Source organism: Coccomyxa subellipsoidea (assembly GCF_000258705.1).
Source record: "Coccomyxa subellipsoidea C-169, whole genome shotgun sequence".
In the NCBI taxonomy this organism is placed as follows: domain Eukaryota; kingdom Viridiplantae; phylum Chlorophyta; class Trebouxiophyceae; family Coccomyxaceae; genus Coccomyxa; species Coccomyxa subellipsoidea.
This window is the reverse complement of record NW_005178032.1, coordinates 1,262,296-1,283,425: the sequence shown is the minus strand read 5'-3', so window position 1 is coordinate 1,283,425 and position 21,130 is coordinate 1,262,296. Positions and strand designations below refer to the sequence as shown.

Below are 21,130 nucleotides of genomic sequence, written 5' to 3'. Positions count from 1 at the left end.
CCAGAGTTTGATCTCTCTCAGAGGCTATCGTGACTGTTTGTACATCATCGAACTGCTGACAGCTGTGCAAATCGCTTGCAATTGACAATGGAGCTCAAGGATCTGGATTTGTATTGCAGCCAGGGATCCTATGTGAGTTTTGGGTGGACCTGCAAGTTTTACTGGGCAACCTCAAACTTTGCGTTCAAGAACCTCCACTGGCATCTGCTGCATCTCCATTATAGACATATCTGTAGATTGCACCAAAATCCAGGCGGTCATCTGCATCTTCTGCAACCTGAAAAATGGCAGGCATTTCCCTCAGCTCAGCATACTTGCCTGTCTTCAGATTTGAGCAAAAGGTATGATGCGCATCAGGGCCCGGCAAGCAATTTCGACCAAACCTACCTTTTGGTACAGCTTCAGAACTTCATTGGCCATGGGCGTTGCTGAGCCAGCATGCTCTGCCGCAGATATTGCAAGACCAAGGTCCTTGATCATGAGTCGAGTGGCAAACCCATCCTTGTAGCCCTTGGATGCTGGCACATCAGCCATGACTCCCTGTATAGATCGAAGAACACCATCATTGCTCGCTAGCAGAGAGCGCTGCAGAAACGACTGAATTTCAGCCTGCGATATATTGCACAGAGTATAGATATGGCGAAGGTCTCGCACCGGGACAGGGTGATATGAGTCGGAGGTCCAACACCTTGCAGAGGACGAATTAAATATGTCTGCCAGTAGCTTGGGATCCATGCCAAGCCGACCTCCCAACGCTGCAGCCTCTGCTATGCTGACCATCTGTATTGCTAGCGCTAGATTATTGCATACCTACGCATCATAAGTTCAAATTTAAAGCCGCAAACAAATATCTCATGCCCTGGAAGAATTTCACAAGAGTTTCCAGCATTACATTGCATTTCACAAGAATATGACCTTGGCAGCCTGTCCCATTCCTGCCGCTCCACAATGCCACGACTTCTTTCCCATACTTTTTAAAAAGGGTCCTGCGGCACTCACGGCATTCCTATCGCCGCCGCACTGCAATGAATAAAACGGGTATCATTGCCAAATCTGTTCCTTTAAGGTCAGCGCTCTGCTGTCTAAAAAGCGGAACAACTTCTAAATGATTCTCACCATGAATGTCAAGGTTGCTGCACTTGCACCAGTAATCCCTGCAAATGCCAAGAGCAATATGACAAGTCATGGAGGAGCGCAGGTTGGCATGACATCAATGCATTGCATTGAGATAAGACATCTTCAGGCCATGGGCGTCACCAGCTTACCGCCAGACACAGGTGCATCCACCATCATGGGGCTGCGAGCGCTGCATCCAGGAAAGGGCTGAGACTCGCGGTGCAGAGATGTTTCAGAAACTTTCTGGGCCAGCTTCTGAGCAGTCACAGGATTGATGGTGGATGAGTCAATGAACAATGATGGTCTCGTCCCACCTGTAACAAGCACTTGTGTGATCTTGACCTCACTGGCACAGCAATCTCAGACTGATCAGCCTGCAAGAGCAGCCCCTGTTGAAGAGACAGTGAGGAGCAAGGGGCGAGCCTTCTGCTGAAAGAATGCCTTCTGTGCCACAGTACACATCCATGACGTGCTTGCAGGATGGCAGCATGGTGATGATTACTGCCACACCTGCCATTTGCAAGTTGTCATGTCTCCGACACATCACATCTGGAAATTGCAGGTTTATAGGACTCATTCACAGACTACCTTCTTCTTCGGCTACAGCAGCGGGAGTTGACACGCTTTCCACACCCTCATGCTTACAGAAGGCGTCCAATGCAGCAATACTGGTGTCGTGCACCACTAACCCATAGCCTGATCTTCTCAGGTTCTCTGCCATTCGAGTTCCCATTGCCCCAAGTCCTATAAATCCAACCTGCAAATTTATAAGTGATCAGCGCTTGCCATCAGCAAGGAACACAGAATGTGGCGAGTCCGTGCCATGCCTCTCAATATTGTGATCTGGTTGTGAGGTGCACGTTACCTAGGACTCACCTTCGTGGCATCTGCAGTTGTGCTTGAAAATCTATTCACCAGATGGAACTGATCACGCAAGCCTGCTTTCCGAACCAATGCAGCAAACATCGTGCTGACCAATCCCACTGGCTTTTTCACAGGGGATTCACAAGTTTCACTCGCATACAGATAAACCAAGATTCTCAATGCATAATTGCATCACATGAAGGGAAATGGAACATCCGTTCACGCCAGACACAGCATTGATTGCTGTGCAGATCTGTGCTGAGTCAGTCTGAGTCACCTGCGGGCACCTGTCCAAAACAGATCTTACGAACGGATTTTTAGGAGCATCACGTTCATTTCTCTAAGATGTTATTTATTTTTAGAAGAGAATGCACATGTGAAGCCGCCTTCTATCCAATTCTCCAGACTCTGATGCACCATAGGAGAACATGAGGTGCACTGAATACTTTCGTTCTCTCCGATCGAGACAATGATACTTCGTCTTCAAATAGCCACAACAAATCTGCCCCAAACCCGAACCGATTAGGGACACTTTGGTACACACTGAAATTTCCAATGGTGGCTTCAGAGAAGGCCATCAGAGAAGCAAATTGGGCTGGACAGGTTTGATCAAGCTTTCAAAAATGTCCCCCTGCTGCTTATAACCCATTAGATTGGTTTTTTCGTCCTTACACTTCATTTGTTACGTAGATCCCCTTGAAGCTTGTGCTGGCTTCCAACGAAATAACGTCCCTGGACACGCCTTCACCGCTTTATGTAAGTCACATAGAGGACAAGCGATCTTTACAACGCCTCTTTATGAATCGCTTCGGCTCACACATCGAATGAAGCGCCTTGTCCTGATTCTCTGAGCTTGGTGTCTCCTGGGCAGGCACTGGCTTTCAGGCTTGGATACCTACCCACGGTTGCAGCACAGGCTCTTGAATTCTTCAAGGTGGGTCACCTTTGGTTGGTTCCTTAGCATGTGATGCGTTAGAGGAGCTCTGTGCATCAATCTCTTTCTCTATGCTTCCAGGATGTCCTGCCACCGGGAACAGATAGTCCTTGGTTTGAATACAAGCGAATTCCTCTGCCCTGGTGAGTCCAGAGAGTGCCCACATGTGTCTTTGCATGCATAGCATTAAGGGACAGTACCCTGCACGTAACTTGGAATTGATCAGATCCAGGTGCTGTACCCGTGCAGGCAAGTCCCAGTGGGAGTTCTGTACGACCTCCTGACAAGCGATCACGAGCAGCCCTGGCGACTCACTGTGCGCTGCTCTTAGCCTGTCTTCTTGATTTATGTGCTAGTGGTGGCTGCCGCTGCTGGACGTCAGGTCTCTCACACTGTTCAAAGCAGGACGTTGTGGACCACATGCAGATGCGCGTTTGTGACAGAGTGTGCACCTGGCACAGGTCCACTTCCGAGCTTTTCCATCAGATGTCTTGCTCAGATGGGATGGGGACTCCAGCTTGAGGGCAGCCTACTTCAATTCCCTGAAGGTGCGCAGCCAAGCCACCCATGCTGGTCTTAGCAGATTATGGTAACGATGGTGCTGGTAAGCATAGAGCTGCTGTGACGGGTGGTGGCTCTTGTATAATTCTCAAGCTTCTGCTCATCACGGACTACTTGCTCGCAGGAAGCTGCATACATCTGTCAGGGCAGCGCCCGCGGCGTCATGGACATGGCCCTGCAGGCTCAGAATGACATGTGGAATGCTGTCACAGCGGTGAGCAGCCGTCCTGCACCCGCATGTGCCTGGTGCATAATTGATCTCTGCAACTGGCTGAGTTGTTCGGAACAGCCGGCATGACAAGGCTCTTTATTCATGCAGGGGGATGCAGAGCAGTATGCATCCGTCTGCAGCTCTCTGCTGATGGTCCCTAAGGCGCGAGGGGAGCGCAGGCCCTCAGTGCCCTTGAGGCTGTACATCCGACAGTCTCATGGAGGTAAAACGTCTGAATATGACCTAGTTCCCCTTCAGAGATCAGCATGCATGTCCAGCATGCTCGGGCCAGGGAGAGTGGCGTGCGGCATGATTGTTATCACTAGACCATATAATACAGCTGGACCTGAAGATATGATGGGTTTTTTGGATTGGTGATAGGGTACATGGCGAGCCTGGACACAGCCACACAGTACACATCGCGGCCAGTGGAGACGGTGACTGAGACTGGCGCGCTGAGGAGCTTGGGGGAGGTGCTGAGGGAGCTGCTGTCCGCTCTGTGTGCTAAACCAGAAGCCACGAACTCAACAGCTGGCATTGTCAGCAGCTCCGAGCAGCGAGACAAACTGGTGAGATGACCGCTGAATAGCTCGCACTTGCCTCTGTTCTGCATAGCTTGCATTTGCCTCTCTTTCCTGGAACATGAATGCTAACATTTTGTTTCTTAAGTGGAGCTGCATGGTTGCAGGATGGGAATGCAGCCGATGCTGAGGGAGAAGTCAAAGGAGAGATCGTAGAAGCTGTCAGCAGCACAAATGAAAAGCCTGAGGGGGGCAGTGCTACCATGCAAGAGAAAGATCTGCTGGTGAATGGAAGGCCTGCAGAAGCCCTCATCAATGGTGTTTCACCAGACTTGGACGCGCCACTCGCCTGGTGCCATGCCAATCTGCACAGCGCAGACTTTTTCTTGTACATCGTTGTAGCAGTCAGGGAATGATGTGCAGCCAGCTTGCTCTTACATCTCAGATCAGCTGATGCTTTTCATGTAGTATCCGGACACCCCTTATATACTGGAAGTCCAATTGTACATGTTGAAGAAGCATCCCCAGGCAAGTTTCCAGACTGCCAGGGATGCAACAAACTCTACCTCACCCACACTATCTTGTACGGAGATCTGAAAGGGCCTACATGTAATTTATTCTAGCTACTCTATGGGTGGCCAGGGCAGTGCAGCCTCATCAACGCTAGCACCACCATAGACAAGGGGAAGACGGCTCTCCAGCAAGGCCCTGAACTCGTCCAGGTTGACAACCACATCCACATTCGTGTGCGCCTCCACACAGTCCTCCGTCTGAAGCACAACATGCGTCCCATTAAATCCATTTATTAGAAAAGACCATAGATGCATGAAACAATTCAGCATGCATTAGTTCTTTGGTGGCACTGGTGAAGAGTCTACAGGCAGCATACAGTAGCATACCGAACACTGTAGAGGCTCCCAATCCCCAAAGCGCTCCCCGTCCCTTTTGTTGATGTAGATGGTCTGGTTCCTAAAGCGGGCTCGCCAGGCAAAATGGTGAATGTCCCCCATCCTTGCCGTTTGTAACTGCGCGCGAGCAGCTTCCCCTCTTTTGGTGTTTCATAAACTTACATTTGCAGAAATGTCAAAATTGCATGCATCAAATTTCACAACTCTGCTTCATTCAAGGGAACACGTGGTGCCCTGCAGATCATGCGAAATCAAACAACGTTTCCATGGGACCTCTTGACTAAGTGGAATTTCCACGATTAAAATGAATGCATGCTGCAGCACCGCACTTGGAAGGACCTGTCCAGGTTATCCCAGATCCAGTTGCGCTGGATGATCTCAATGACAGCGCTGCCCGGCTGCAGGAAGGGTGCATTGGCCAGGTTGGAGGTGTGCACGCTGACAAACACCCCTGTCCCCGCCATCGTGTGCAGCTGCTCCTCAAACGGTGTCGACGAGTTGAACTCCACCACATGCACCTTGCCACATGCACCACACACCTCAATGCACCCGTCGAGGTTGCACCTCTCATCGCGCAACCTCAAGCCCCCAGCCCATGTCACCTTGACCCACTGTGGGATCACAGATGCTGTGCATTATACTGAGCATAACTCGAGAAATGTTCTGGTCGTTCTGCCAGGAAAGGGAGGCAGTAAGCACCTCGCCAAACTCCTTGAGCAGGCTGATCAGCTGCTCCTCGTTGACCACACGGCGGTTCGCGCGCTTGCGCTGGAAAGTGATCACGCGCGGCACCGGCCGCTCGGTGGGCGGCGGCAGCCCTGCACATCAAGCAGCCTTGAGCCGTCACGTTTACCAAAAAGCCCAGCGCTACCAAGACAAAGACTCACTTTCTTCACAAAATATTCTACTCAGAGAGAGAGAGAGAAAGATACTTCCTCTGCTTGCATGTGTGACTCCCTCACCGTACAGGGCGTAAATCATGGAGCGGAAGGCGCGGGCGTCCTCCTGATTGAGGAATGTGCGTTCTCCGCCCAGGAACATGTCGCGCACCACCAGAGCCCTCTCAAAGCACACCCACTCCCTCCGCCCAAACCCCTCCAGCGGCGACACTGCACCATACAGTCGAGCTGCCATTACAATCCTGTACTATCAATATTCATACCATGCACAGCCAGTGCCAAAATCCAATGGTTTCCCTGTCTACCACTGAAATGTGCAATCCACATTAATGTGATGACACCATGATGGCAGCTAGAGGGCAGCTGTAACACTGGACACACTGGACACACTGCCCGCAGGTCAATGATGTTGCCAGGGGTGAGAATGACGTACAGATCTGGTCCCAGACAGAGTCCACCTCCTGCTGCATCAGGAGTGGTGGCAGGGCACGTGAAGGCAACACTCCCAAGGTCGTTGCAATCACAGCTCGCGCCCACTCCAAAAGATGTACCTGTTGTGCATGCCAGTCCATCCAGCTGAATACAGCTTACCAGATCGACGCGGCACTAATAGTTGTACTGGAACAGTCTTGGACCACAGATGAGAAAAAATTGGCAAAGTCTCGGCAGAGGATCACCTTCTTCAAATGCAGGAGAACAAACTGGGCTGGCGGCCACTGGAAGTGGGGCTCCCGTTTCAGGATTGAAAATAGGGGAAACATCATCTCTCCCCAATGACCAATGGCAGTCTGCAAACAAAGCAACAGGCAGAGTTCACAACATGGCTGCAAACTTTCATTTCAGGCATGCACGGAAGCCAGCAAGGCTCCTGAGATTCTCTGGTAAGACAAAGGCATCGACCCAAGACTGTGGCTTGACAGGCGATGCTCGTGTCGCACCGGATGAAGGAAGTAGACAAAGTCAAAGAGGAGGGTGTCATTGGTGACCATGCGCCATTGCAGGTTGTCAACGAACGCCGTTGCATTGTCCACATGCAGAATGTTGAGATCCTGATTCCGCGTCATCTTCCACCCAGTCTGATCACAAATCAGACTGACTTCAACATGCATTCAAGTAAGGCTCCTGGAAGCCATGATGGCAATTGTGCTTCTTGCGCACAGTAGATCTTTGCAATGAAGGTGACAGTGACTTACCACTGCATCAGGGCCATCAACCAGCAGAAAGAAACGGCCGTTGTTGTACCAGAGATTCTGGTAGACGCAGTGCGTGACTGTACAGTTGACTTCTGTCCTTGGTGAGCCCAGCCTCTCAGTCTCCCACCTGGCAGCACATGCAGCAAATTTCCATTCAGAGTTGCTCTTTGCATGCGTCTCATAGGTCTTCATAATGTTGCCTTGCAACATGCAATGCATGATCGTCCTTGCTCCCAACATAATAAACAAGGATGCATGTGGGCGCACTCATTTGAGCCTGCATGGCCTTGAACAATGCATGCAGGGGGCCGTTTGCTCGTCCAGACTTGCTTGCCCTCATCCCAGTACTCGTACTCTTCCACGGCCCAGAAATCCTTCTCACCGCCATCATGCTGCACATCGCGCCACTTGCAGCCAGCCGGAAACACCCCATTCGCCACCCCAACACGCTGCCCAGCCCCTCTATTGGCTCCTCCCCAATCAAACCAGACACCTGCAGCTCACTAAACACAATTAGTCTCCAATTTTCTGTCTTTCAGCGGCAAATCAGCAATGCAAGTGCATGCTATGATGCTGCATGAGGTGGCTTGTACCCTGTGTGCTCTGAGTCCATGTGAGCAAAAGTGCTGCCAATATGGTCAGCCCGGGAAAGAGGCACCAGATCAGCAAGTGCTTTCCCCATCGCAAATTGCTCTGGCCATGCCTCATGCTCCAGCTGGCTTTGGTCCCAGTCTCTGCTGAGGTTGGTGCATGGGTGGTAACGTTCTGGCCTTTGAGAGACCCCTTCGCTGCTTTCGGCGACCGCTTATCACTCGATTTTGACATAATTGCACCCTCTCGATTGCAAAATAGAAGAGCTACCGTCCCGGTGCAGTTTCATCACTCCCCAGGACGAGCGTTTCGACTTTCTGCTTGGAGCCTTGGAAGCCTTGAAAGAACTCAAGCATATATTATTGTAAGTTGAACAATAAGTCACGCTCCTGAAATAGTGATACAGGCCAAGGCCTTCATGTCTTGCGGATCACTTTTGAGATCATTGGTGCGGGAGAGTCTGGTGGGTGAGCAGGCATGCTCCTTTGTTACGCATAAATAATCGTTCTGTAAATTCTATGTAGTATGAACTGTTTTGGCCCTGTCACCTACTGTGATCAGATTCAATATGGACAAGATGCCCCATCGAGAACTAGGCTTAAAATCTAACAAAGCCACCGCTTCGAGCGGATCCTCGCTGCCTAAAACGATGATTATCGACCGCAAGGTTGTGTTGAGTTGGCAATGCTGCTTCACTCAAACACATCGCTAGCATGTTCATCCAAGGGACACTACGGGCAGCAGCACTGGGCTGCCCATTGGGCACTGCGACCCCCACCATTGACCAGACAGGACTGATATCTTTCAATTTTTCCAATGAGGTGGCTGCTCAGTGATTTGAGTGTATGCTCAGGCTTATAGCACTCCACATGCAGATCAGAAATGACCGCGCATGGGCAAAAGTGTCCATGAACCTGGCATGCATGGTAAGCCTTTGCAAATTGCATCTAGATCTGCCAGCTGGCGTTCCAACCAAAAACATGGCTAAGCTATGGCAAATGATATGCAGCGCATGGTGAATAGTCATTAATGCAGGAAATTACCATCAAATGGGAATGTTACTTTTACGCCCTACCTTCACAGCAATCCGAGTCCCAACTCTATCAGCCGGATCAGATGAAGCATGTCTAGAACTTGACAAATGCACGTTGTCAGCAGTCCGCTGGCAGCCGGCAACCAATTCTACTGAACGTGCAGACTTATGCGCCATGAATTGGAGATCACAGCTGCCAATTAGAATCTAGCATCTAAAATTGACCTGTGCCAACCTGCTTCTCTGCTGATACCAGACGCCCCGACCGCAGCAGAGCGGCAGTAGCTGCACGAGTACAACACGTCCTCTGGACAAGGATTGAGCACTCTGACTTCACACTTCATTGGAGCTTCATGCCAGCACACCTCGCTCCTCGGATATGATCGGAAACACCCAATCATGCACCCATGATGTGGTAGCATCGAGAGGCCCACATCGCCAGATGTGGTAAGGATGCTGCTCAGCCAGCGTGCACAAATGTGTACGTGACAATCCATACCAGCTGCAGCACACAGCCAATATTTGCGAGTCAGTGGAGACGCCAAATTCAAGATTCTGTTGGCGGAGCTGCCTTCGAGCAGTACAACTTATGCTGGAAAGGTCCCTTCCTGAGTGGCAAGACAAAGAAAAAGAACAACATTCACGAGGTGCCTGCGACTGCCTACCAGGAACAGGGCCATCGATGGTGCAGTTCCCTCCCCTGCCAAACTCTGATGCCCGCCAAACTCCTCCTCATCAATCCTGCACGCAAGGATCCAGCTCAGTAGATCAGCGGGGTGAACAAAAGACCAACAGCCCTTGCTGAAGAAGCTGTAGCATTTGCTCACCTTTGCGCCTGATACCATAGGAGCGGCGCTCCAAGTAGTACCACCATGAAGCTGCAAGCCGAGCATAAGTCAGCTGCCGTGGGAAGGTAATTTGGGAATAGACTGTGCAAACCTCACTCATTGTAGCTAATTTCCAACAGCAGCACGGCACCCACCTCAGGAAAGCATAGAGGCCGGTGAGGGGCACCAATCCCCAGGCTATACCAGCCAGTATTGCAATTACTTGCCGCATCCAATACAACAAGTCCAGGAGATCCTCCTGATTATCAAATGTTCTCGGTTGGTCATGCTGGAGACTTCCATCGGTTGATCACAGTCAAGTTGGTCAGTATATTGCTCAGTTCTCTGTGCTGGCGAAGGGAGCAAGTCGCGCACCTTGTCCCATTGATCCATTTTTGAAAATGCTGCTTTTCTGAAGAGCAAAATCATTCTTGGTTCTGAGCCTTTGACTCGAAGGTCTTTGCTAACAGGCAGATCATCAATTTCGCTTTTGGCAGTTGCACCCTTAGATCCTCTCTGCCTTACAGGAGAACTCATTGTGTATTGAGTGGTAAGTGTTGAGCACTCTACTAAAGGTCACCTTCGCATAAGAGCGTCAATACAAAAAAGGCATACGCCAAGAACACTTGAGATGCAAAGAATAGATATAAATGTATTTTGATGTTCCTTCAGACCACAGAGTTCATATCTGACAATATCTGACACAGTGGGTAGTACAGTAGTTGAGATTATTAGATGGTTGATGGCGCTGGTGTTGTGCACCAACATTCGTAAAGCCTCAAGACGACGGCGTGCCGATGTTGTGCTTCCTTGGACTCTACGATGTTTTTCTGATCAGTTGATTCCCCTCAGTTCTGACTGATCCCAAACGAATTTCCTGCTTCAAAGAGAGTACAACTTTCACTCACTTACATCGCAATACATCAGTGCTGCTATCATGTAGCTGCCACCTAGCATACGTCCTGCCGGCAACCCAGCCACGGTCTTCCGACAGTCTCTTCATGGACAAGATCGCAGTGTCTGCTCCAGGCACGCCTTCCGCCAGACCAAGGAGCAATTCAGATGGAACAGCCCAAAACAGAAACTGTGCCACTTTGCGTGGCGCCCACTCCAGGGCAACCCACACTCCTCTAATCCTTTCCCCAGACCACCACCACTCCCCTATGTGAATACCAATCTCCTTGATGGCACTGAATGCCCGTGCAACCCAGTCCTTATGCGCCGCTGCACTGCTGCTTTCTTTACCACTGCCTACCACAGATGGCGGCTGATGCCGTTTTGACAGCGCAGCTGCCTCTGCTGCCGCACAGATGGGGATAAATCCGGCCCTGCGCGCAGTCTCCATCTCTGCAGCTCCTTGACTGAGAAGGCTCTGCATCTCTGATTCCCCCGCTCCCTGTGCACCATCCTGCTTCCTCAAGCCCCTTCAAAAGGGAGCTACTGTAACATACGCCCCTCTGCCTACACTGCCGCTCTAATATGTGGAGGATAAGTCAACATATGTGGAGGATGATACAACATTTGCGGCTCCATCAACTGAGTACTTCAGTTGACAAATAGTGTTCCAATTCTAGAGGCAGCTCACCTTCATGCTGTTGGTGGCCTGACCAGCAGTAGCGAGCAGCAGCTGGAAGAGGCTTCCAACCACAGCTGCCTTCTGCTGATCGAATGCATTCACCGTTGTATTCTCACACCCCTCTTTCGAGTCTGCGCACTTTAGAACCTGCACACCATTCCACATACAATAACTTCAAACCTGCATTCCTTGCAGACATGTCATAAATACAGGTGTCTGAGACAGCTCTTGCAGGATGACATTGCACCAAATTCATCAGCAAAGAGTTCACCGAGAGCAGCCAATATAGCTTGCGCAGAAGGGGCACTCACGCACCTGCCGTGCCATGGAGGGCACAGCGTTCACTTCCAGGAGCCAGGGCCGCAAGTTGCTGTCAACAAGGAAATCCACTCCCAGCACCTCAAATGCAACACCCTGTGGTGAGGGGTGCTGCCTGGCTGCCTCACTGAGCTCTGGTTGCGCTGCCTCAAAAGTGAGCCCTGCATGCAAGTCTTGTTGAGAAATTAGATCTCAACATACTTTCTTGGAGCTGTTGTTTTTCGCTGTTCGGGCTGGGGAACGCGCACACCTATTGCCAATTGGATGGCAGCCCAGATTCTGTCAAAGGCTGTGCTTGAATCATTCTCTGTGTCTGTCAGATGCCGCCGGAGGTCATCGACGCTCCATATGACAGCCTCTCCCCTGTTCCTCCACAGATTGACGATGAGCTCATCCTGCGTGCCTGAGGCCTCGCATGTTCCCTCTTCCTGGCCTCTTTCTGCAGAGCAGGAAGCTTCCTTGCCGGCTGCCGCAGCCTCCTCCTTGAGGGAGCCAAAGGGCAGCACACCCCCATTGAACAAATACACACGCACCGGCTCCGCGTTTGTCACTATGACCCACACCCTGCAACGCCCAAGCAATGCCAGCATGAATTTTTGATGCATCGTAACACCAATTGCCGTAGGAAAAATTCATCATCAGTACCTGGTACTATGTTCTGATATGTACTTAGGCAGAAGACATCGTTCTGAGTGGATCTGAGCAGCTTTGTCCAGGAAGCACTAGCCCACCTGAGGTAGAACTTTCTGCCTGCAACAGTGAGCTGGTTGCCGATGTAGGCTTGTGACATTTCGTAGAGGACACCGCCATCTCTGCCTCGTTCCGAGATGGCTCGCATCACAGCCTCCTTCTCTGGGAGGACCACCACCCCCTGCCCCCTGTGTGCATTCTCCTTCAACACCCACAGCCTGTCCTGCACGCCCTCTCTCACTGCCTGAGTACACAGAAAATTCTCTTGACAGTGGGTCATTACAGAAGCCCCCCAAGCTTGGGCACTGCACAGATATGTTAATTCTATAAGGGTGTGCAAGGTGAGCAGCAAGCACAGTAGGATTGCGTTACCTGGTCATGTATCCAGACGCGCCAATCCCAGTACAACTCTGGGAGGAGGAAGGTGCGAGGCAGAATGGTGAAGGCCCCTTCTCCATAAGCGCTAGTGAGAGTTTCAATGAGGCGACGCTTGTCTGAAAGCGCTACTATTCCTGGCATGCAGCTCACTTTCTGGCCTGCTCGGCTGTGAGGCAGTGCTTTCAAGCATGCCTGCGGAAGCAAGATTATTAGCCATTTGAGGAAAAGGAGACTGAAAAAGGCCGGGAGAGGCCCACCGCAAGCATCATCATGCCAGAGCATGCACACCCGTCTGTTGGCCCAGTACACGTCCCATTTGTCAGGAACAAAGAATCCCTTGGTGGACAGAAACTCTGTCCACGATTCGCCACTTATCATGGCAGCGCCATTGGATGCCTGCATGTCACAACTGTCAAAGACTGCAGCCCGAATCGCCCTGGCAATTTGAGAAAATTTAACGGGTGTAATTCTTCTTACCTCTATCTGCTCTCTAAGCAAAGTGGTCTCTCCCTCTGAAAATGCGTATTCCTCTATCCAGAAGCGTACAGGGGCGTTCTGACAATTGCAACACAGCTCTCTAAAAAGTGTCATTGAAGCCCGCACAGGAGCGCATCACAGACCTTATGAGTGTCTTGTTAATCCATAATATGAACGATTCTGGTCATATAGCAGCAGATTGATGGCCCAACAAAGATCAGATCGCCTACAAACCCAAGTCAGATCAACCTTGTTGCCTCACCTGAGCAGTTGAATCTGAGCCGTGAAGAGTTGAGAAGAATGAAAAAATGACAAGTATACTAAGCATTTCTGTAGTAAGATCGTTTCTGAGACGCCTTTCAGAATTAGGAACTCTCATTCGACTGACTAACAGCATGAGTATTTTGAGCTGTCAGACGGGACCCATGTCCAATCTGAGATCGCATCTGTACAAAATATTTTTTGAAAAGAATTTAGGAACTCAGGCGGATTTTGATACCAATTCCGAATGCTGCTGGGCTAGAAGCCGAATGAGATCATGTTCACATGAACAGCATGTGGTTTGCGCGTGGCAATCACGTGCATTGGGCAAAATTTCAATGACAAGGACTAGTGCGCATGAGTATAGTAAAGGGCAGCTAAAGGAGCCCTAGCTGTAGATGCAAAGGCCGGCGGATCTGATCACGATAGCCATGGAGGCCCTAGGGCACTGCCATGCGCATGCCATCATGCAGATACCGGCCCGGGCGGTATACCGGTACCGGAACATCAGCCATTTTGTCCGACGAAGTGAGTCACCAAAAAATATTCTAAAGAGTTGAATTCCAATTTTGCATGGTAATTATGGGTAAGACATATAGAATGGTGTAAATTACTCGCCCCAAGCATGACCATCCGAGGAGTCATCCACATTACGGTACATTGTATGCATGTAATGATTACAACCCAAACTTTGCTGGGAACAATAATTAGTTTTTGCTGAGCACTTTGCATTTTAATAGATGGTTCCCTGCACGGTCTCCTGAATACATGCACAATAAATCAAGTCTAAATTGTTCATCAACGGGAATCATGCATCTGTGCTACCATAACAGTCGGGGACGTCAAATCAAGGTGACATTCCAGTCACCGAGCATGTCTCCTCCGCCACGTTTGTACATACCAGTCTACAGTTCAATAATGTACAACAACTGCTCCTGCGCCAGAGCTAGCCATGTGCACTGTGCTCTGTAGCACCAGCACAGCTATGTGCCCTCATCTCGGAGTGTCAACTTGTGCCAAGGAGCTGAATGAACATGCCTTGTCCATTAATGCTATCTCAACAGCTGCACTTGCATCATAGTACTTCTCTGAATCACCTGCATTATCTTACACTAATAGCTGTGCGGCACCGTGCCGGCCCCTGTGTTCAAGATCTCCTAGGGCTGCACGCAAGAGACTAGGGCCCCCAGGTGTCGGTCTTTGTGCCAAGATCTGCAGAAGAAGGGGTGCGGCCGCTAGCTGGCAGGCCTGTGGTTGAGGGCGAGTGGGGCCATCCAGATCCGCACGGTTTTGTCGTCGGAGGCGGAGGCGAGCATGAAGGGGTTGGTGGGGTTCCAGGAGACGCTGTTGACTGTGCCGGAGTGGCCCTCCAGCTGCGCCAGCAGATCCCCGCTCTCCCGGTGCCATATGTGCACCCGGCAGTCCTGCACAACCCAGCAACTTTCACTCTTCGCCCACACCATCAGCACCTTCTATGAGTGTATCTTTCAACGGGACTGTGAGATCACTGAGATTGACATCTCAGCAAGTGCTGATAGGAAGGTGGACCCCGTAGGGACCAAATTACCTTTCTTATCACCCAGCCACATGTCAGAGCCTTCCTTTCCAGTCAGATTCCGCAGATCAGCAAAATCAATTGCGATCAAGGCACCGGAAGCCCATTTACAAATCGCCAGGCACTTGAACAAGAGGCTGTGACTGTGGCTGCGGCTCACCTCTGAGCCGGAGGCCACAAAGGAGGCGTTGGAGCCGCCGAAGCAGGAGCGGATGATGAAGCGCGGCTGCCGGTTGGGGTCCATCTTGTACTCCATCGCCGGCTCCGTCATGCACTGCACCGCCTCATCTGCAGCCAGCCACCATGCCTACCATGAGCAACCGTCCGCTTGAAATGAGCACAACAATGAGCACAACATGCAAGTACACCTGGTACAGCTTCAACTGCAGCTGCCATGCCATGTCAAGAAAGATGCCAAGGTTTTGCCGCCCTTCATGGTGAACAGTCGATCACTGACGGCAAAGTTAGGCGGCAGGATGCACACCGGGGCTGATCTGGCCGCTGTGCAAGGCGTCCAGCTGGCGCAGCATGGGCTCCATGGGCCACAGGTGGATGGTGTGCGAGGACAGGTTGACCAGGATCCAGGCATTGTCAGGGGACAGCGCCATGCTCATGATGGCCACCGACTCCGATACCGACACAGCCATCTGCGCCCACAGGCACAAGGGATTACACGAGACAAGAAAACCAGTGAGATCCTTGTGCAATTCCCCCGCCGCTACGTGTATTTCTGCTCTCTAGGGGGCCACCTCGCAAAGGTAAATCGGGGTGCCCTTGAGCAAACAGTCAAAGTCCCACAGAGATACAACCCCAAACCTTGACAGGACAACTCCCTGTCTTGCTCTCCGCATGTGAGGCAGCATGAGGTGAAGGGCAGGAACACAGGAGGGGCGCCCACTTCTCGGGCTTCTCTGTTGTCGGACACGCGCTGGACCTTGATGATCTTCTCCTGGTTGACGGTGACCATGACAGTGCCGTCGCGCGTCAGCGCCAGGTCGTTGATGCGCAGCAGCTTCACCCGCCGCAGCAGCTGGCCCTCCACATCATACGTGTACATAATCCTGCGCACCCGCAGCCAGCACTTGTAATCCTGCATAAATTGCTCCTCGCATACTGTATTTCACTGTAAGGCAGGCATTGTTTGGACCTTTCAGATGTTTTGCTCTGGAGTTGGATGGATTACTGGCAGGAGCATGAGAGAGCAGTCGGATATGCACCTGTCTGCTGTGCCAACAACAAAGCGCTTGCTGTCGGGCTGCCATGCGCAGGAGGACACCTGGTTCTGCTGGTGCTTGTACACCTGTGCGCAGTGCCCTGTGTCTGTGTTCCACAACCGCACCTGCGCACAACAACACAACATCAACTGGGCGTTCTCTGCTTGGTGACAAAATCTGGAAATTCTTTAAACCTTTTGCAAGGCGCAATGGCCGGCAACTGGATGGGCATCAGCCTTGGCGCATGACCTCATGATCACTGCCGCAGGTGAGCAGGCGGCTGTCATCAGGACTCCACGTCAGGAAGGCCACCGCTTTGTCATGTCCAGTCAGTGTGTGCATGTGCACGGCCTCCCCTGTGGGGCCGATGCGCCAGATCTGTGCCGTGGCATCCTTTGACGCAGACGCCAGTAGTAAGCCGCTGTTGGAGAACTGCACGTGCCACACCTCATCCCTGTGCGTCTCAAGCACCTGCAGAACCAAGCACAGATGATCAGTGTCCTGGCTTTGACCATCTTCTTAATCAGTGTTACAGGTGTATCCTGGCTGCAGAGGACATGTTGGTAGGCACTGATCAGTTGTGCAAGACAAGAAAGGAACTGAAAATGCAAGCAGGCACTCTGTGCTGATGCTGGAAGCTTACCTGGTTTGGGTGTGTCGGAAGCTGCTCTATGCCTGCTTGGTAGTCGCTGAAGAGCGAGATCTGAAAGTGCTGCGTGTTGTGGTACGGGCACTTAGCAACCTGGACCCACCCCACAGCCAACACTTAAAACAAAAATAGAACATGTAGGAGGAATGTTTTATTCAACTACTCCCCAGGACATCCACCTCCACCACAAAAAAATTCTCCAGGGGTGTGGCCTCCAGTCAGTACAGGCACATGCTCGGAATCAGCTGTTCGCCTTGTAAGAAGGCTAGCGTGAGATGGGTACCTGAGCATCCAGGGCCTGCTCGACCAGCTGCTCCAGGCGGTTGTCTGGGATCATGATGGAGGGCGGCAGCCGCTGCTGCAGCGCCCAGATGAGCTGCGCGCGGCTGCACTCCTCCAGCACGCCCCACTCCAAATCCTTTATCAGCGGGTTGACTGGGTCGTCATGTTGCCGCAGTAAGCAACCTGCGCCAAACGTTCATGTTGATTCAAGAGTGTGCGATGCATTCCAGATGGAGTGACACACCGTCATCAGCAAATCCTGTGCAGTGAAGAGCCACAGAGCTAGGAGGGAAGCTTGCAGATTAATGCACAAAGGTGATGGGTGCTGTACCTGCCAGCTTTCTCAGCTGTGGCTCATTGATTTTCAGGGGCGTCAGTTCCTTTCTCAGGGTGCGCAGCGCGAGACTCATGTGGCCTGCTTCCACAGCCTCGACGTACTTCTGCTGTATGATTAGGAAGCGAGCCTGCCGCAAGCACAGCATTGCCTTGTTGCAAGTGAAGCACAGCATGACGCATTTGCCCCAGTAAATATGGGCATGCCTGCACCGAGACCGAATAGCAATGGTACAAGGAGCATGCCTGCAAGGCGACGGTTGGGTCATAAGTCAAGCGTGGCAGCAAAGCCAGGGCAGCATCCCAGCGCCCATTGAAGATGTGATCCTGGAACTGCGTGACGGTGACCGGCTGCATTTGTATGCCCTGCTGACACGCAGCACAGCCTCTTGGTGAATCTAGCTGCCTCGACTGAAAGGATGTGCTTCTGTCTCTGGAGCACAAAATCCTTGGGAAAATTCCTTGGACATTGGACAGTATCCCAGGATCACTAATCCGGCAGGAGAATAGGAAGTGGCTGCACCGAGTCACGCTCCAGTTGCTGTGCTGCGGCGCTGAAGCCCAGCCGGTGGAGGCTCTGCTCCATGAGCCGGATGTACTCCTGCCTATTTATCATCCGTTTTGATCCCAGGAACTCCGGCACCTCGTGGTGCACCCCATTACTCATCGCTGCACTCTCCTGCATGAGCTGCACAACAGCAAGCTCCATCTCACCCGTGACACCCATCCATCTATATGCCAAAGGAAGAGCTGATTCTCCCCCGGAACACTGGCCAAGATGCTTATAGGTATGAAGTGGAGGAATATGCGCCGTCAAGGACATTCTAAGATGTTAATCAGTGACTTGAGATATAGTCCTGGGACCATGAGCTCTGCTATTCGCCTACGGTTCAGTTGTTCGGAAGACAGCACAAATACCTGCTTCTAATGTGAATTGTAAACTAAAAACGGCTATCGGATCAACTTGGTGTGATTCCAGGTGCCTGTCTCCCCACCAACCACCATGGAAAACTACACGTTCAAAGGAAAGGTTTTGGACCTAGAACGTCTGGAGGGTAGGCATCTGCACCTGGGGTCCCATAATCCTTGCCTTCTTCGTGACTGGCGGTGACCCTATGATGCGCGTATTCTCGTCATCGCACAAGGAAAGCGAGCAAATTCTGAAGTCTTGTCAGCGAAAGATGGTGCTCCCTCGTCCTGCCTGCGGTCTTACGTGAAGACGCTCTCCAGTGTAAGGAGGTTCTGAGCAGGGAAAGCTGTGTTGCTATTGATTCAGATGGAGGAGCACTGACACAGATCGAGATGAATATGGTGAATGAGAGTCAGGGGTGGATCTATGGATGGAGTGGCTAACCCAAGTCCCCCTTCATTCCAGAACCCACCAGAGCTAGTCCCCAGCAGTGGGCTTTCTAAACAGCCAATCTCCAAGCAAATAGAATGGATTTCGTACGCTCCAGTGTAGCATCCAATGAGTCATAAGGTATGATATGCATGCGTGCTGGTCCCATGATGGTGGACTGCGGCTGCAGAGGCCGCGGCCGGCCCGGTTGATGCATGCAGTAATCCTGAGCTCACTGATCATGATGACAGTCACTGCATGCCCCGCTTGTGCGCATCCAGCACCGATGATCCAACGTTCCTAGCAACACTAGGACTTTTGATTCATCGAGCTCGCTGTTTGATAAATGAGCATATCATATGATGTAGATTGAGCCTCAATCACTGAGTGCTTTCATGAGCTGATCTAAGCTAACATTTCTGTCAAGACTGGTGCTGGCAGTGGCAACCTGATTTGAATGCTAAGGTGAAGACCAACACCTGCAGGCTAACAGGCACACCAATTGAGTATCCCTGAGAGGTTTACTGCAGCTGCTAACTGCAACTGCAGCAGCTGTGTCTAGACTAGCACACCTTTAGCTAAATCTACCTGCGCGAACTCACGATCATCTACTGTACATACCGTATGCGCAGTGACCATGTACGTGCATTCCGTTTCTTCTGAGAAGCTACCCTTATTTTCACATAGCTGAATTTAAATGAACCACTGACCGTTTTCAATCTTACCCTAGTCTTTTGTCGCCATAGCAACATGCTCTCGCTGGATTGCAACAATCGTCTTGTTTGAATAATGAAATTGTGCCATGTCAGCAAGCGGCTTGCACCACCAACAAGCAGCATGGCTTTGGCTGTCAGCAACGATGTAGTCCTGCTAGTGGTACATCTTATGAAGTATGAAATATAGTACATCTTATCTACAATACGGTAGTGCGCTGTACTGGAGTAAAAGGCAGCCAATATCGATCTGATGTCAATGTCACATGCACAGTGCCGGCAAGCTTCCCTAAGTGTCCTGTCTCCAGTTCTCTTGATCGAAGCTCTTTGTCATTGCCTTCTGTGGTACACCGTCCTGAGAGCAGTTCGACAAGAGCTTTGTCAGCTTCAAGTTACATGCGCACTGCAATCTTGGCAATGACCCATTGTGTAAGAAATGCAATGGTTATTACCTGTAGTGGCACCTCTCTCCAGTGTCCCTGATTGTCATGTCGGTCACCTGCATGACACATTTCTGCCCTCTCAAATTTCTATGCCCCGACGGACACAGATACGGTGATGCTTGATGTGAGAATCTGCTGACATGGAAAGTATCTGCACCTGTGTTAGTGTGTGCCCATCCTCGCTAAGCAGGAAGGTGTCGGTCCCATCTCCTCCATAAGGATTCTCCCATGTCACCCTGCGCGTTCAGTGGTACTTTGTGAGCATATGCACATCGTCTTATAAGACAGCATGCGTGCATCTGCTTGGCGGCGTGCTGCACATCAAAGGATAGGCAACATCGATGATATCACCAATTTGGGTTGCCAGCTGCAGGAAGAACCTCACTCAATGCAAGGGCCCTTTTCTGTGCGCACAACGCGCCCCATGTGGTGACCCTTGCGCTTGTCACGCCTCTTGTGCTTCACAACCTCTCCGCTCCACGGGTAACATTCAACCTGACACACAGCGCAAGCTCCAAAGTTGTGAGACTGACTGCGATTGGGGAAGTATTTCTCCAGTAGCAATCTTGCTGCACGACAGATACTTCGGAGGATTACAGTGCTACTGATTTTCTTTCCATCAGAAGTGACACTTACCACATCCATAAGGCCTCCAGCCTTGAGAGTTGTCCTTATATACTCCTCATTGTCCTCCACCTGGGGGAGATTTTTAATGGTGAGATCCATGCAGGTGGACAAGCCTGAATATACAGAGATGTTTGTTACTTGATTTATCTTTGGGTCAATGCTGTTCTCACCTCCATATTGTTGAGCACCAGTAGGGCCTTTCTGTAGATCCAAGGAAGCTTTATCAACTCACAGGGCGCGTCCATCGAATCGCTCAGTTCTTTGTCTTTCCTGGAAAAATACAGTAAAGAATTACGTATCTATTTCGCAGAGAAGTACACGGAAAACGACAGTGGGCTCCCCAACCTCCTCATCTCATACTATAGTCTCACCTCCAGCTGCCCGAGAAGCCTGCACTCCTTTCCGATGTTTCGAGGGCTGTAAGTGGTCTTCCAGTCAAGTAAGAAACATCTGTGATCCGTCTGTGAAATACCATGCCGCTGAGGCCACGTTGAAGCGCTTGTGCTTCTGATGCCTTTCTGTCTGGGGTCAGACGAAAGGCTCGAAAGCCTTTCAACCAGGCACATGGCGCCAAATGCTCAATCATTGTTCTCCTTGAGTACTTGATTCCAATCAAT

The 21,130-nt window shown here is 51.1% G+C and overlaps 6 protein-coding genes across 6 annotated transcripts; 1 reads left to right on the top strand and 5 right to left on the bottom strand.

The window, feature by feature from the left end:
- Window positions 1-184: 184 nt before the first annotated feature.
- COCSUDRAFT_17252 (3-hydroxyisobutyrate dehydrogenase-like protein) lies at window positions 185-1,873 on the bottom strand (the record flags this gene model as incomplete). Its single annotated transcript, XM_005646461.1, has 8 exons — window positions 185-277; window positions 388-540; window positions 655-810; window positions 916-1,020; window positions 1,117-1,154; window positions 1,266-1,430; window positions 1,519-1,617; window positions 1,702-1,873. Coding segments are annotated over 8 exons (981 nt in total), but the record flags the coding sequence as incomplete, so codon positions are not given.
- Window positions 1,874-2,408: 535 nt separating this feature from the next.
- On the top strand, window positions 2,409-4,623 carry COCSUDRAFT_42980 (autophagy protein 5; the record flags this gene model as incomplete). The annotated part of the gene is made up of 7 exons (XM_005646460.1): window positions 2,409-2,413; window positions 3,164-3,230; window positions 3,376-3,462; window positions 3,600-3,689; window positions 3,795-3,909; window positions 4,068-4,255; window positions 4,375-4,623. 7 exons carry the CDS (start codon window positions 2,409-2,411, stop codon window positions 4,621-4,623), a joined length of 801 nt encoding a protein of 266 aa, XP_005646517.1.
- Window positions 4,624-4,626: 3 nt separating this feature from the next.
- COCSUDRAFT_66769 (hypothetical protein) lies at window positions 4,627-8,087 on the bottom strand (the record flags this gene model as incomplete). The annotated part of the gene is made up of 10 exons (XM_005646459.1): window positions 4,627-4,977; window positions 5,107-5,232; window positions 5,445-5,633; window positions 5,815-5,933; window positions 6,078-6,224; window positions 6,448-6,565; window positions 6,953-7,090; window positions 7,208-7,334; window positions 7,475-7,700; window positions 8,069-8,087. 10 exons carry the CDS (start codon window positions 8,085-8,087, stop codon window positions 4,831-4,833), a joined length of 1,356 nt encoding a protein of 451 aa, XP_005646516.1. The 3' UTR covers window positions 4,627-4,830.
- A 928-nt stretch (window positions 8,088-9,015) lies between these two features.
- Window positions 9,016-10,263, bottom strand: COCSUDRAFT_33596 (Rab5-interacting). The gene is made up of 5 exons (XM_005646458.1): window positions 10,034-10,263; window positions 9,814-9,917; window positions 9,659-9,709; window positions 9,497-9,572; window positions 9,016-9,333 (listed from the first exon to the last, which is right to left on the bottom strand). The coding sequence occupies exons 1-5, from the start codon at window positions 10,085-10,087 to the stop codon at window positions 9,292-9,294; spliced, it is 327 nt and encodes a 108-aa protein (XP_005646515.1). The 5' UTR covers window positions 10,088-10,263; the 3' UTR covers window positions 9,016-9,291.
- A 345-nt stretch (window positions 10,264-10,608) lies between these two features.
- Window positions 10,609-13,022, bottom strand: COCSUDRAFT_56415 (hypothetical protein; the record flags this gene model as incomplete). Its single annotated transcript, XM_005646457.1, has 7 exons — window positions 10,609-10,620; window positions 10,914-11,054; window positions 11,244-11,381; window positions 11,550-11,713; window positions 11,803-12,116; window positions 12,284-12,486; window positions 12,909-13,022. 7 exons carry the CDS (start codon window positions 13,020-13,022, stop codon window positions 10,609-10,611), a joined length of 1,086 nt encoding a protein of 361 aa, XP_005646514.1.
- A 1,571-nt stretch (window positions 13,023-14,593) lies between these two features.
- On the bottom strand, window positions 14,594-18,618 carry COCSUDRAFT_29904 (WD40 repeat-like protein; the record flags this gene model as incomplete). Its single annotated transcript, XM_005646456.1, has 12 exons — window positions 18,461-18,618; window positions 17,915-18,079; window positions 17,638-17,757; window positions 17,390-17,522; window positions 17,060-17,241; window positions 16,771-16,869; window positions 16,377-16,598; window positions 16,131-16,252; window positions 15,812-15,974; window positions 15,398-15,560; window positions 15,074-15,201; window positions 14,594-14,782 (listed from the first exon to the last, which is right to left on the bottom strand). The coding sequence occupies exons 1-12, from the start codon at window positions 18,470-18,472 to the stop codon at window positions 14,594-14,596; spliced, it is 1,698 nt and encodes a 565-aa protein (XP_005646513.1). The 5' UTR covers window positions 18,473-18,618.
- Between the last annotated feature and the right edge of the window lie 2,512 nt (window positions 18,619-21,130).